General features: G+C 44.8%; 1 protein-coding gene and 1 pseudogene across 1 annotated transcript in view; one reads left to right on the top strand and one right to left on the bottom strand.

The window, feature by feature from the left end:
* Nucleotides 1-4,120, bottom strand: part of LOC146203281 (cathepsin D-like) — a 32,713-nt gene extending 28,593 nt beyond the window's left edge. The window contains exons 1-2 of the mRNA XM_084602990.1: nt 4,053-4,120; nt 1,201-1,336 (exon numbers count right to left, since the gene is read on the bottom strand). Coding sequence (XP_084459116.1) covers nt 1,201-1,336; nt 4,053-4,120 — 204 coding nt within the window. The remainder of the gene's footprint in view (nt 1-1,200; nt 1,337-4,052) is intronic.
* Nucleotide 4,121: 1 nt separating this feature from the next.
* Nucleotides 4,122-15,025, top strand: part of LOC146203280 (cathepsin D-like) — a 28,696-nt pseudogene continuing 17,792 nt past the window's right edge.

Here is a 15,025-nt window from a genome sequence, read left to right as displayed (position 1 = left end):
ATCCAGATCCCACCTCCAGTCATCAGATGTTGTGGCTTGTAGATTCAGATCCCAACGCTGGTCACCAGTTGTCGTGACGCTGGGACTACGTCGACCCGGCCTTCACTTGGTAGCGTGCAGAGACTCGGGGTTGAAGTAGGATTGAATCTTCGAAGTTGGTGAAATATGTACAAGCAGGTTTAATGACACTTTGAGAAACTTATTTACAAGATTATTTACACGAAAAAGAAGGGTACATCAGCAAAATGGCAAGCGTTAAAAGTTCATAGCGAGAAGCGTCTGGATGAGCCGTTTACCCAGGGCTCAGAGCGACATTTCGTGCTCTGCAGCGTCCTTAAAAACCCCCTATGTCCAGCCCCTCTCTGAAGATGTTGACCAACCAAATCCAGGGCACGCCCCTCAGGTATCGGCATCCAATCGAACACATCACTGCACTGATGGTCTGAAGCACTGACTGGTCCGGCCTTCATTCGTTGGGCGTGATCACTTGTTGGCGGGAAAAGCTTGGGAACGGCGAGGAGAGGAGGTACATTTCTATTCTTCAGCAAAGAAACCACAGGCTGGTTCTGAAAAGGGGTTTTACTTCTCAGAAACCCGAGTGCACGTGGCGCCGCATAGGGCTCCCAACATGGTCCCTTTTCGACAATTGCAAATCTTTCCTGCATTCCCGGGAAATCACTTAATGGCCGTATGAGTCATGCTCCTTTCTTGTCCTGCACGTCAGCGGACATGTCACTCTGTCGTCTCCTTTGGATAGGAGGCATTCATCACTGGAGGATAGCACTTCTCGACTGGAAGGGTGAACAAAAGAAAGAAAGCACTTCCTGCTATTTCCCGCAGGGGGACGTTTCTTTGTGTTTTTCCAGACGTTCTCTTGACAGGGTCAATTTGGCATTTGCAGGTTGTCCACAAAGCAAAACATGCTTACAAAACAGGATTCCTGGAAACAGGCTCACTTAGAGCCATTGGACCATCACCACATATTCACAAAACTTATCCATGCCCACAGGCGAACAATAGAGCGCGCAATTGCGGATGCATGGTCGTAACACAGGCAAAAGAAGCTTCCGCCGTTGCTTTCGCAGTTCAACTAGGGTTAACCAGAGCTAAACCACAACTAATTTTTCTTTCCTCCCTAATGATCATTATTGGCTTTCGTACGCGGGCACGTGTACTAAAGTCAAGTTAGAATTCACTTACGTCTAGGAAGTTCTTCAAGTGTTCACTTATGATGCCTTCCCCATGAGGCGTTCCAAGCCGCGAGGGCCAAACGCGCCCAAGTGGAGAGCTGTTGCCAATACGCTCTCTAGCCGACTGCATTCGACCGAGTCGTATCCTGCAACCATAAATAAAAAGCGGCGTGCACTGCAATACTGCAGGCCGAAATATCGTTAAATCCATGCACAAACGGCATCATGGAACTCTTAACTAAAGCTTTTTCTCTTTTTTTTTCTTTTTTCCTTAGTGTGGAGCCTACACCTCTTCTAAACGGAAAAACTGCGCACAGTACCAAGGTTTCGATTACGTTTTTCTGCATTGCATATTCCTATTTCACGATAAAGTTTGACCCCATCATTTTTGTGGTCGAACTGTTAAGTAATTAAAACTTTTGGTAAACCTGCCACCAGTCCAAAGTGTCTTCCTAAACCAAAGTTACTCAAAAGCTACCATTGCTACATTTATTCCAGGCACGAAAACATACAGCAGCCCTGAAGACATTGCTGACGTATTTAGGGAATCATTTGATTTACGCGTCTCTCATAGCCTGAGTCGCTTTGGGACGTTAAACCCCACAAACCAAACCAAACCATCATTTGATTTACTTCCAGGTAATATGAATATCGCCACTAGTCAAACATTACGATGATCTCCCTATAGCATTTTTCTTTTTCCTGTGTCTCCAGATGAGATCTGCAAGATAACACGCAATTTAAATGACGTCAGTCTAGGTCTGGATAACATGCAATCGTCGCAAATAAAGTTGATTTCCCATCTTTTTTTGCTATGTCTTCGCTCATTTTGTCAACCTGGTGTTCAGATCTGGCATTTTTCGCACTGCGTTGAAGAAGGCTAAGCTTATTCCGATCTTCAAAAGGGGAATTAAGCATAACATTTCTAATTACCACCACATTGCCATTCTGTGATTTTTCAACAAAATTATTGAAAAAAGGCTATTGTTGTTGGACTAAACAGCTATTTATCACAATTTAACATTCTCTCACCTAACCAGTTGGGCTTTAGAATGAGATTCTCGACTGAATTCCCTGCGAACTTTCTCGCTGATCAAATTAAATCCTTCATTGATTTCAGTAACTATGCTGGTGCACTAATCATCGACCTCTCCAAAGCATTTGATACCCTCAGTCATGTTATTTTATTCGACAAGCTTGACGCCATCGGAATATCTGTACCTGCACTTGCACTAAACTAAAGCTATTTATTGGATAGAAAACAAGCTGTATTCATATCAGGGACGTATTTGAAATTCAAGACTGCAAACATCAGAGCTTCGTAAGATTCACTTCTTGGTCGTCTCTTGTTTTCATTATATATAACGACCCTCTATGTGCCTTAATAATTACAACTGTTTCCTTTATGCCGACGACACGACCGTCTTAACATCGAGTTCATATGCAAACAAGCTGGTAGAAACACTGAATGCGGATGCAGAGAATGTATTGAACTGGTGCCGAAATAATTTGATGAGTATTATTGCATCTACACCAAGTTTAATAGTTTTCAGGTAGTATCATAAAATTATTTGCGAAACTCCGTCTTTTAGCATTGGCTCAAACTCAATCATCAATCAGCCATGTCCCTTTTCTTTGGCGGAACTTGATAAACACCTTAAATTTCGGAATCACATCACATTCATTTCGTGCAAAATGGCTTATGCATTAGAGTATACTAATTAAATTTCACTCGTATTTTGATATTCCCACACTCATTTCTTTGTTACTTGTTCTTCCACACCCACATTCAGTATTTCACTTCATCTTGAAGAAACACATACATTTCGCATTCCCTTCAAATTATCCAAAATAAAGCTATACGCATTATTACTTATAGTCACCGCATTGAAAATGCCCTCTGTCTCCCCCAATCCCACAGTACCCTTTCTGTACCCAAAATATTCAACTACAATGTCAGTATAGTAATGTATAAATCTGTTGAAGGGTTACTTCCATTTTCAGTAATAACTAATGACCAAATACCACATCGCAGCGACACACGTTTTGCCTGCAGCAATAGTTTCTTACTGCCTAAGCCAACCACTAATTGCGAAAAACAAATTGCTAGATTATCTGGTACCACTCGTTGGGATTTATCGCCACTTGCTATTAAACACTAATAAAATATTTATAACTTCAAATCCGCTCTTCGTCAGTTTTACTATCACCCTGAACTCATTTTGCAAAGTACGTTATCACTCTGTTATTTGTCAATTTATTACTTATTTTTGTGTTTTCTGTGTGTGATTTAGTGTGATATCGTTTTCATTGAAACAAAAGTCATTGCTTTAATTTCACATGTTTCACTCTCCACAGCTAAATACTGCACAGCTTTTGCAACTGCTCACTGTATATTATTTTCAATAGTGTTTACAGAAAGTTCTGTCAACAGTCCTCGAGTTTGAGACCTCCTGCTGTGCTGTGTTTTGTACCATATTTGCTGATACGTACAGTAAACGAGACTTCAACTTTACAAAAAAAAAAAAAAACAATTTAGCAGAATTGCTGCTTCTAACGATGAGGAACAAAATCGTGCTTTGTTCTTGTTACTTGTTTTTTTTTTTTTCATTCTTCCTCGTTTAGCACAAGTTTTTTGTTAAGCTCAGCGAAGGCGTCGATCTTCATGGCGAAGAGTGTTCAATAGCTTGTTGAAGACGTCCTTATGAAGCACTCCTCCAGGGAGTTTGTTTTTAACGTTGTACATGATACGAGCTAGCATTTGGTAGTTACCCCGCAGTAAAGGCAGACTATCATCAACGCCATCGTAAATTTATACACTGAGAATACACAACGCATATTATGATCCTGATTCTCACTCACTTTACTTGTCCTAGCGCCGTTCCAAGCAAGAAAACCAGCAAGACAGGGGGAAGCTTCACAATCTCCATAATGGCCGTACTTGAGAAACAGTTCCGGCCAACGTACTGTAACCGGGCAGGACGGTACACCGCTGCATAGCAGCATCCTCCACTCTTCGGCCGTATCAGAGACAGGAGTCAGCGATGGAAAAAGAGATACGTCGTCTCCTCTTGCTTCCTCTTGGCTGAGCTTGGCGCTAATCGTAATCGAAACTAACGTTGAGGACTGCAGGTAGTCAAAAACACCTTGAACTAAGAACTTGCACGGCTGAGTGTGCGTTAAAAAAAGATTACTATGATATGGGCGCTAGAGTTGCTGATGTGTTCTTGGCAAGTATTTTGAGCGAGTGTCATGATGACTATACATATATTGTCATCTAGTACTTCCCAGCAGCTTAGATTATGGAAGCATTATATATGGCTCAGAAAGAGCACCCTATTTAAAAAGACTAGGCTCAATCCACAATATTAGTCATAACTGTGATAATTGCGCTTTTAAACCAATGAACCTGTCTTAGAAGATTGAAGAACTGCACTGACATTTGTGTAGGCCCTTGAGATGCGTTATCAGTTAAAGCATCTCTGCTATCCTGCGATGAAAAATGTCCATCCAAAATGCTCTTCAGCATCACGCCCTAGGCGATTAAGCCACTGCTCTTGAGTTTTTTAAGGCAGATGCCAAGACTTAGGCATAATGAATGAAATGCGAAATATTGCTCGGACATATCACCCACTACCCCAGTGATACGCTCTCTCCGCTGTTGATGACCTTAGGTTAACACACTTTCAGAAAATATATACACCGCATGAACACATACTACAAGAATGCCTTCTATTGAAAGAAAAATATGCGAATTACCCAGAATTTAATACGGATGGCTCAAAAACTGAATGCCTTATTGGAAGTACAATAGCAAAAAATAAAACAGGCAAAACAATAAAACTGCCTCAGTAGGTATCAGTTTTTACAGCAATATGTTATGGTATCTGTATTGCGGTAGAGAAAATAACCAATGTAAACATTAGACAAAGTATCATCTGTACCGGCTCCGTGAGTGTCCTCGCGGAGCCTGTTCACGAAGTACACCATCTGTTCAGGCTCCGTGGGGAGATGCTGACAGACCCTTGACAGGAAGTATCATACACAACTTAGTAAACATAGTAAAATCGCAAAACCAAACTATAAAATACTGCTAGGTCTCATTTCACGTAGAATCAATAGAAACGAGAGAGCAGAAGGATGCGCGGCACGAACCAATAAACACGAAATAAAACAACTGAATGTGCCGCGCAGGGGCTGTGTGAAGTTTTGTCACAGCAAACCTTAAGCTACATGGCAGGCTGCTAAAGAAATGGCGCCATCAACAAGCTCCATTCTGTACAGCCTCTTATCAGTTCAGTTCAGTTCACTCGTTCAGTCGTGTCCGACTCTTCGTGACCCTATGGACCATGTCACGCCACGCTTTCCGGTCTCTCACTAACTTCCTAACATCACATAACTTCATCTGCAGTGCCTCGAGGATGCCATCTAACCATCGCGTTCGCTGCCTACCCCTTCTCCGGCGACCCTCAACCTTTCCCAACATCAAATCTTTCTCCAGCGACTCCTCTCTTCTCATCAGATGACCAAAGTAGCTGAGCTTTAACTTTAGAATTTGACCCTCCAATGAGCAGTCAGGGTTTATGGTCGACAATATCGACTGATTTGATCTTCTGGCAGTCCAAGGAACTCTCAAGAGTCTTCGCCAGCACCACAGTTCAAAAGCGTCAATTCTTCGGCGGTCGGCCTTTTTCACAGTCCAACTCTCGCATCCATACATCACAACTGGAAAGACCATAGCACGAGTTATACGGATCTTGGTTGGCAGACTAATGTCTCTGCTCTTTACTAGGCGGTCAAGGCTAACCATTGCTCTCTTTCCCAGAAGCAGGCGTCTCCTAATTTCATGGCTGCAGTCTCCTTCCGAGGTAATCTTGGAGCCCAAGAACAGAAAATCTGTCACGGCTTCCACATCTTGTCCATTGATGCTCCAGGACTTGATAGGGCAAGACGCCGTGATCTTTGTCTTTTTAATGTTCAGTTTAAACCCAAACTTCTCACTCTCTTCTTGTACGCGCGTCAGAAGTCTCTTGAGTTCCACTTCACTTTCTGCCATTAAAGTGGTATCATCCGCATATCTAAGGTTGTTGATACGTTTTCCAGCAATCTTCACTCCAGCTGAAGACTCGTCCAGACCGGCCTTCCTCATGATGCACTATGCATATAGGTTAAATAGGCAGGGCGACAGTATGCAGCCTTGCCTCACTCCTTTCTCGATCGGAAACCAAGCAGTAAGACCATGCCCAGTTCTGACTGTGGCCTCTTGCCCTTCATACAGGTTCCTGAGGAGACAGATGAGGTGAATTGGAACTCCCATCTCTTGGAGAGCTTGCCACAATCTGCTGTGATCTACGCAGTCAAACGCTTTCGCATAATCAATAAAGCAGAAGTAGATGGGTTTCTGGAACTCTCTTGCTTTTTCCATGATCCAGCGAAGGTTAGAAATTTGGTCTCTAGTTCCTCTGCCCTTGCGAAACCCAGCTTGCACGTCCGGAAGCTCCCGATCCGCATACTGCTGCAGCCTACCTTGGAGGATTTTCAACATCACCTTGCTAGCATGAGAAATAAGCGCGATCGTGCGGTAGTTGGAACAATCTTTGGCACTGCCTTTCTTTGGAATGGGGATCTAAACTGCCCTCCTCCAATCCTGTGGCCACTGCAGGGTTGTCCAAATCTTCTGACATAATGTATGCAGAATGTCAACAGCGTCATGGTTGAGATTTTGAAGCAACTCAGCTGGAATGCCATCAATTCCGCTAGCTTTGTTCTTAGCAAGGCTGGATAAGGCACATTCAACTTCACTCTTCAGGATGCCCGGCTCGAGATCAGTAATCACAACCGTCTTATGTTGGGTTTGCACATTCGGGTCCTTCTTGTACAGTTCTTCTGTGTATTCCTGCCACGTCTTCTTTATCTCTGAGGCTTCAGTGAGGTCCTTGCCTCGTTTGTCCTTTATCACGCCCAGCTTAGCACAGAAGCTTCCTTTGATATCTTTGATTGTCTTATAGAGAGTTCTTGTGTTTCTTAATTGGCTGTTGTCCTCAACTGCTTGGCACTGAATGTTCAAGAAGGCATTCTTATCTCTCCTTGCTATTTTCTGAAAATCCGCATTGAGAACCTTGTATCTTTCTGTTTCCCCCATAACTTTTGCCATCCTCCTTTCCTCAGCTATTTGCAAAGCCTCTTCAGATAACCAGGTTGCTTTCTTGCATTTCTTTTGCTTTAGAACTACCTTAGTAGCAACTTCTTGTATTATATCACGAACATCAGTCCACATCTCTTCGGGCTCTCTGTCTTCTAGATCTAATTCTTGAAATCGATTCCTCACTTCCACAGCATATTCTAATGGAATTTGATCCAGATCATACCTGAAAGGCCTTCTAGTTTTCTGCGTTTTCCTCAATCGAAGCTTAATTTTGGCAACAAGATGCTGATGATCGGTGCCACAATCGGCCCCAGGCCTTGTTTTTACTGCTTGTATAGCGCTTCTCCATCTCTGCCGGCAAATAATATAATCGATCTGATTCCTGTACAGACCGTCCGGTGAAGTCCATGTGCACAGGCACCTCTTGTGCTGTTGAAAATGAGTATTCGCTATGGTCAGGTTGTTTTCTTGACAAAACTCTACTAGCCTCTGCCCAGCTTCATTTGGCTCGTCAAGACCGAACTTGCCTATAATTCCGGATATTTCTTCATTCCCGACCTTTGCATTCCAGTCTCCTATGAGAAAAACGACGTCTGATGATGGGGTGCGGTCTAAAAGGCATTGTAGGTCCGCATTAAATCTCTCAACCTCAGCTTCTTCAGCAGTAGTGGTCGGTGCATAGACTTGGATAACTGTTATGTTGAAAGGGTGACCTTGGATCCGAAGTGAAATCATTCGGTCGTTTTTGGGGTTGTACCCTAGCACTGCTTTGCCCATTCTTCTGTTTACTATGAGAGCGACCCCATTCCTTCTCTTGGATTCGGGCCCACAATAAAAGACATAATGGTCGCCAGAGTTAAATTCTCCGATTCCGGTCCACTTGAGCTCGCTGATACCCAAGATATCAATGTTCAATCTGTCCATTTCTCGCTTGACGACATCCAGTTTACCTTGCGTCATAGATCGTACATTCCATGTTGCTACGTGATATATCTCCTTGCAACATCGGACTTTCCGGTCGCTTCCCGACACATCCACAACTGAGCGTCCTTTTGGCTTTAGCCCAGCCGCTTCATTCGTCCTGGAGCTACTAGGAATCGCCCTTTGTTCATCCCCAGTAACATGTGGGACGCCTTCCAACCTGGGGGGCTCATCTTCCGGCGCCATATCATTAATGGTAGTGTGACTGGCCATAGGGTTTTCTTGGCAGGAAATACTGGAGTGGGTTGCCATTACCTTCTCCAGTGAATCACATTTTGTCAGAACTCTCTGCCGTGACCTGTCTATCTTGAGTGGCCCTACACAGCAGAGCTGACGACTTCATCGAGTTTCGCAAGCCCCTCCGCCACGACAAGGCAGTGATCCATAAAGGGGACAGCCTCTTATAGGAGGAGGAAAATCATGTCGACGTCGCGAGCGTTTCATCGAAGTAATTTTACGTCGTCCACGAGTGAGTGAGTGAAAACTTTATTGAGTAGAGATAAGGAAGGGGGTTGTGTAGGTTGGGTCCCTAGTCATATGACTGTAAGGACCTAGCTTAACACGGTGTCAGCAACTCTCGGCACGGGGAAGAACCGAGGAAGACGACGACGCAAGTATGTGGCGCGTGCGGGGAAGTGAGAAGTAGATCGACGGAGCAGCGTTGCTGGAGGACGGGTGGTAAATAAGCTACGGCTCTTACACTTTTGACCAGATCTGAGATACCAGACCTGGAAGTAGCCAAAGAGCTCCTGCTGATCGCGTCCCACCTGTCATATGGCCCGGGTGACCAGACCTCGGAGTGGCCGACTCCTGTTGTGCTCCTGGAGCACGTAGACAGCACGCACGTTCGGCGTCGTACTGGGTGCGCTGGATAGACGCACCTGAAAATCGGGCGTCTCTGCGGCGTGACGGTAACCTAAGGCTTCTTGCCTCGGCCGAGCGTCTCCCGCCGCCAAGCCACCTGCTGGCATGGCCCAAGCGCATGTGGACATCGGGCGTTCCTTGCACTCCGATCCCATGCATCCGGCAACGTCCGCATGGACTTCCTTCTTCAAGCGTCCGGTGACTTTTACTAGTTTGTGTTCGTCTTTGTCTTGTTTGTTAAGCTCGCTATTTCTTATTTGTTGTTATTTGTCTTGTCCTAGGTTTCTGTGTTAAAAGATATGTTCCTAGTTTGACCGGTCTAGTCGTGTGTTTGATCCCATCAAATCAGCCCTTCGACTGGTGGGTTTCAAAGAACCCCCTCACAAGGACAGATGCATGTTACACGCAGCGTTTTACTCAGGAACAGAACCTTTATTTGGAATGCGTGGAGATGAGATCACATGAAATCACATTTTAATCTCATGCGAAAAACTCGAATAACTGAGGTAAACATATTAATACGTGGCAATATTTACAATTGTTATTTTACGTTATTTTACAATCAACCATTATATTTCATGCAATGTTGAACTTAAGGGGAACAAGCAATCGTTGATCTTTTACATGGTGTTATGTTTCTGAATAAAGTAATGTTTAAACCAGCTATAGATAATACACACTTAAAACAACAGACCACGAAGTCTTGTGTTTGGTGCATGGTCACAGATACATCGTGAACCTTTATATAAATTCATATTTTGAGCCATTCTTTCTTGAACCGACACCAGGGGTGGAATTATAACGATGCCAAAATTGATTCCATTCCACCGGCGTAACGTCAAAATTGCGTATGAAGGGGCGACAACCTGAGCGTCACCACGACGCTAAGGTGTAACGTTTTACAGAGTAGACAATGAGATAACAAAAGTTTTCTTAACAAAGGCTCGCAACGCAGGTTTATTTTTTAAGAAAAATAATTTTGTATGGAGTTATTAGCACTAAGATGCATTCTAATATATGTTGATTTTTATTTAATTACAGAAAAGTGTAAAGAACTCACAATGTACGCAAAAAAAAAAAAAAAAAAACTTTTTTAAATAGACGTAGCCTCATTCACAGCCGACAGAAGTGCGTAGCGGATCAAATCCTGGGGGCCCTATTCTCGACACACATGGCCGCCGTTCGGTGCCATGTTTTTTTTTTTCTCTGTTTGGTTCTCAGAACAGTCACGTGTTTCAAATTTGTGGCGCGAAATTTTAATGTGTCGAAATGGCTTTTTGCGGTGACGTAAAAATGACGTGAGGTTGAAAACGGATTTTTAGCAGTGGTATTCAGGATGCATGTAGGGTATTTGTAAGTAATTTTGGAGGGAAAACAGAGGTATATATGATAGAAAGGAAAGCACTTACGCTTGTATTACAAATGAGCTGAAATGAACCGCCCACTGCGTCAGGAGCCGACTCCTGAAACCTGATTGGCTGACGTTGACTGGCGGGAAATACTTCACCCATATACATTTATTGATGACGTCAAAATGACGTTTCATTACGCAAAGGATGTTCTGCCATTGCTTTAAATGACCAGAAGTTGGGCGCCGCATTTTGAACCACTTGAGGCGGCCGCGAACAGTCATGCGAATTCGACGTGCAGTGCAGGCGACTATTGGCTCACCGCAGTTTGGTAGAGAGTTTGGTGGGTGGTGAAGTAAGCTGGCACATCTTGTTGTAATTGCAGAAAGCACTGAAACTACGTCATAAGGGAACTTTTCAGCTGCGTCATCTTTTAGAGGAATAATAATGAAGACGCAGACTTACAGCCGCACGAGGGGTCGTAGCTACCCTCCCGTTGCAAATGCTTTGCTCTCATAGAAAAACCATCGATCCACGCCGTCGTTGCCAAGCGAACCAGTCCTACTGCACACGTCACACGTACGTCACAATTTGAACAAAATGGCGAATTGTCGAGCATAGGGCCTCCGTTTCAAGGCATAACACCCAATGCTGGGGCACTATTCTCGACGTGTGCAGTAGGACGGTGCCAGGTTACGTAAGCACACAATCGGGTTACGCATTCTGAACAAAAAGATAAATAAAGTGGCAGAAAAAAGCGCGTTGTCGTCTGCTACTATATATTGGCGCCAAGCCTAAAAAACGACGGTGCTCCTGCAGAAACCGATACGCTGCGGTGCATTCCGTGATTCGGAAGCCTCGGGTTGCAGTGAGGCGAGTGAAGTATGTTGTGGGGTTGCACTATTAGTGTGTCATGACATACTTGCGGTCGAACATTCGGCATCAGCTACGCACGGAAACGCTGCGCGACTTTCTGCTGAAGAGCAAGAACGGCAACTGAATATTCGCAGTGGTGCAAAATGGGAGCAGAAAGCAGCATTGCTGTTCATAAACGCCGATGACCTCTCTCACGTTCACTTATCAGTGGCATTTGGATGGAGGAACTAAAACGTTTAAGGACTTGGTCGTAAACAGAAGGAATCGAGAGATTTCCAGAGTAGCTCCAGCGCTGACGAAGAGGCGCCGGCGCAGCCGGCATTGTCCGTGTCGCAGTCTCAAAGTATCAATTACTGTTAGGTACTGGCTGTGCTACCCACCTTTTTTGAAAAGCCGCGTTATGACCACCTACCGTCAGGTCACCAAGTCTGCTTAAGGTCCTAACATATTGTGTCGCCATGAGTCGTTTAGAGCGTGGAATGTAACGCAGAGGGAGAGATGGAGGGAGACATAGAGAGAGAAAGAAAGTCTTTTACACACACACGAAGTGGAAGGCATACGCTGGACCTTACATCTAGTTGGTTAAATTTTCATGCGCTGGCGTGCGAAAGGCACTTAGAAAACGCAAAAGACGTCCGAGAAAGAGAACGAAACAGAAGATCGGAATAGCAGGAAGGTTACTTAGGCGACGCCCAGGCTACCGTACACGTGCAGACCGGGATAAACTGAGAATAAGAAAAGAAAGCGAAAGATGACTGTGGAAATCATGGTATGAAGCTAGAACGGTGCCGCGAGCGCGTATTCCTTACTGTCGAAATGGTAAAATTCAAATCAATAAAGGGAGACTATTTTCCGGCTGTATTAACACAAGACAATCAACCGAAAATGTCACTCAACTACATCATATGATTACAGCGTACCGTCATAACCTGCTCCGCAGTTCGTTTTTTCTATAAGAATAAGCAAATGGTGAGCCCGCATGCATAATAAAACAAAACTTAATATATAAAACCCATCACATGTGGCAAGCAAACATGTGTCATGTACATGGAACATACATACCTTTATTAAAATATTAACTTTGAGTATTTTCGCTTTCTTTTTTCACCGTGCAAAGGCTGCTCAATTCATTAACATTGCTGTGAGTGCATAGTGCAAGGCAAAAAAGGCAGTGTTTAGGGCCGACGTTTAAGACAGTCTTGGGCGATCCCTCGCTGCCTGTCTTGAGAAATCCCGGTTCAGCAATCGAACCATATGACCCCTCAAGTTGTGCTCACGAACCGACCAGACAGATAATTAGAAACCATCGCGGTGCTCTCTGAAATTCATGGTGGTTTGGTGGGCGCTGTTTAACAAAAAGACAAAGAGAAGAAAACACTGTACTGGCGCTTTTATTTCTCTTCTTTTCTTTGTCTCTGTGTTAAAGAGCACCCACGAAACCATCATGAACAACCTACAACTCGCTCAACTTCCCCTTCTGTTGCTCTCTGAAATGCCTCGTCTCGCGCAGATCAATCGCTTGAGTTAGCGGGCCGCAATGCTGCGCTTGGCAACGACGGCGCGGATCGATGGTTTCTCTATGACAGCAAAGCATTTGCAACGGGGGGGTAGGTACGACCCTCGTGCGGCTGTAAATCCGCGTCTTCATTATCAATCCTCTAAAAGATGACGCAGCTGAAAAGTTTCCTTATAACGTCGTTTCAGTGCTTTATGCAATTACAACAAGATGTGTCAGCTTATTTTACCACCCACCAAACTGTCTACCAAACTGCGGTGAGCTAACAGCCGCCGGCACTGCACGTCGAATTTGCCATGTTTTTTTCGCAGCCGCCTCGTGGTTAGAAATGCGGCGCCGAACTTTGGTCATTTACAGCAATGGCAGAACATCCTTTACGTAATGAAACGTCATTTTGACGTCATCGTTAAATGTTTATGGATGACGTATTTCCCGCCCCACAACGTCAGTCAATCAGATTTCAGGAGTCGGCTATTGACAGTGGGCAGTTCATTTCACCCCATTAGCAATGCAAGCGTAAGTACTTCCCTTTCTATCATATATACCTCTGTTTTCCCTGCACAATTACTTACACATACCATTCAGACATCATGAATACCGCTGCTAAAAATTCGTTTCCACGCTCACGTCATTTTTACCTCCCCGCAAAAAGCCATTTCGACACACCGAAATTTCGCGCCACAAATTTGAAACACGTGACTGTTCTGAGAACCAGTCATAGAAACAAAATGGCGCCGAACGGCGGCCACGTGTGTCGAGAATAGGACTGCTGGTGTAGAATCAGCTGGAGCTCCAATGCTTTTTATTTCGCTCTTCTGTGGCCGTTGTTGACTGCGATTTGTTGCGATCGACGTTATTCGAGGTTCCCTCGTCGGCAATTAACATTTCAAACTGCTATCGGTCTGTGTTCGAGTTAAATATCGCCTGGCGAAGGCGTCGTGCGCAATGCTCGACCGCGGAATATCGACAGCACAAGTTCGCATGTCAGCATCGAATAACTGCGTCATGTATTGCCTAGAAACGATAACCAAAGTTGTACACATGTCTACAGGCGACACGAAAAGGTATCGTTTCAACCATGGCTTTAATGGCATAGTAGCCTTTCGCGAGATAGAAATTGTTCTTTGAGGCCCATGACGCCAATAATGCTACAGTGTCGGAGATAACCTTCCTTCAAAGATAATATTTTTCTTCATCTGGCTTCCTTGGGAGGTGGGTCCCCTTCTGCGCAGCGGCATGGACGATTGCTTATGCGATGCGTCAAATGCAGGCACTCACGGAAGGTTGCGTCTGCCCCTATTGCTCCCTCGCTGCAAAGCGATAAGCTTCGACGTAAAAAAGTGCTACGCGCACACCTACCGCTCCATAGAAGAGTAGTTTCGCGAGCGTCACTGAGTTGTTCAGCTAGTTCGCCACGCAGTCGCTGAACAGTTTCCTTCCTCAATCAAATGCGGCGTCTGAACTGTTCGTGAACATATCGATCACGTCTCGGCGATTACAGTCGTTGCCGTCTTACAAGAGCCACTTCGAAGAACAGTGCCGCCATTTTTTTTTTCACAGAGACGGGGCTACTTGAAACGATTGCCCTTCACATGATCATCATTAGTGCGTAAACGTCAATTCTACGTCTTTTGTTTTACTTTCTTGAGACGTCACGTGACTTCGGTCAACGCAACCTCATTATGCACATATTCTAATTTTGGCCGACCAATCGCAGAGAGGGCGATGTCATGGAATCATTTTGATGCGATAGAATCGTTATATCATTCTACCCCAAAGGCGGAAAAGTAGCGACCTTGTCAACAATAAGTAAGCGTGCTACATGGGCATTAACAGCGCGCAAAGCAGACACGGTGAATAGGCCGACGTTCTCGTGTCAACTGTTCTTTATTCTCTTCGAAGCGCAGCTTCAGCAGGCGACGCCAGCGCGTGTTGCGAGCCTCGTTTATTAAAGACTTGAAGATCTGCAGATAGCACAGCTGCAGCGGCAGCGTCCGACCGAGGAAAGGCCCCCAGCATCTCAAAGCACTCCCACGTCGCGAGGCTCCTCTCGACGATGACTCTCGAAACAATTGCGAGATGACTTGAGTCGCCATCTGAGGTT

The sequence above is a fragment of the Amblyomma maculatum genome, chromosome 1, assembly GCF_055883805.1.
Source record: "Amblyomma maculatum isolate TAMU_Amacu chromosome 1, ASM5588380v1, whole genome shotgun sequence".
Taxonomy (NCBI): domain Eukaryota; kingdom Metazoa; phylum Arthropoda; class Arachnida; order Ixodida; family Ixodidae; genus Amblyomma; species Amblyomma maculatum.
The sequence above is the reverse complement of the archived record's forward strand: the minus strand, read 5'-3'. Positions and strand labels throughout refer to the sequence as shown.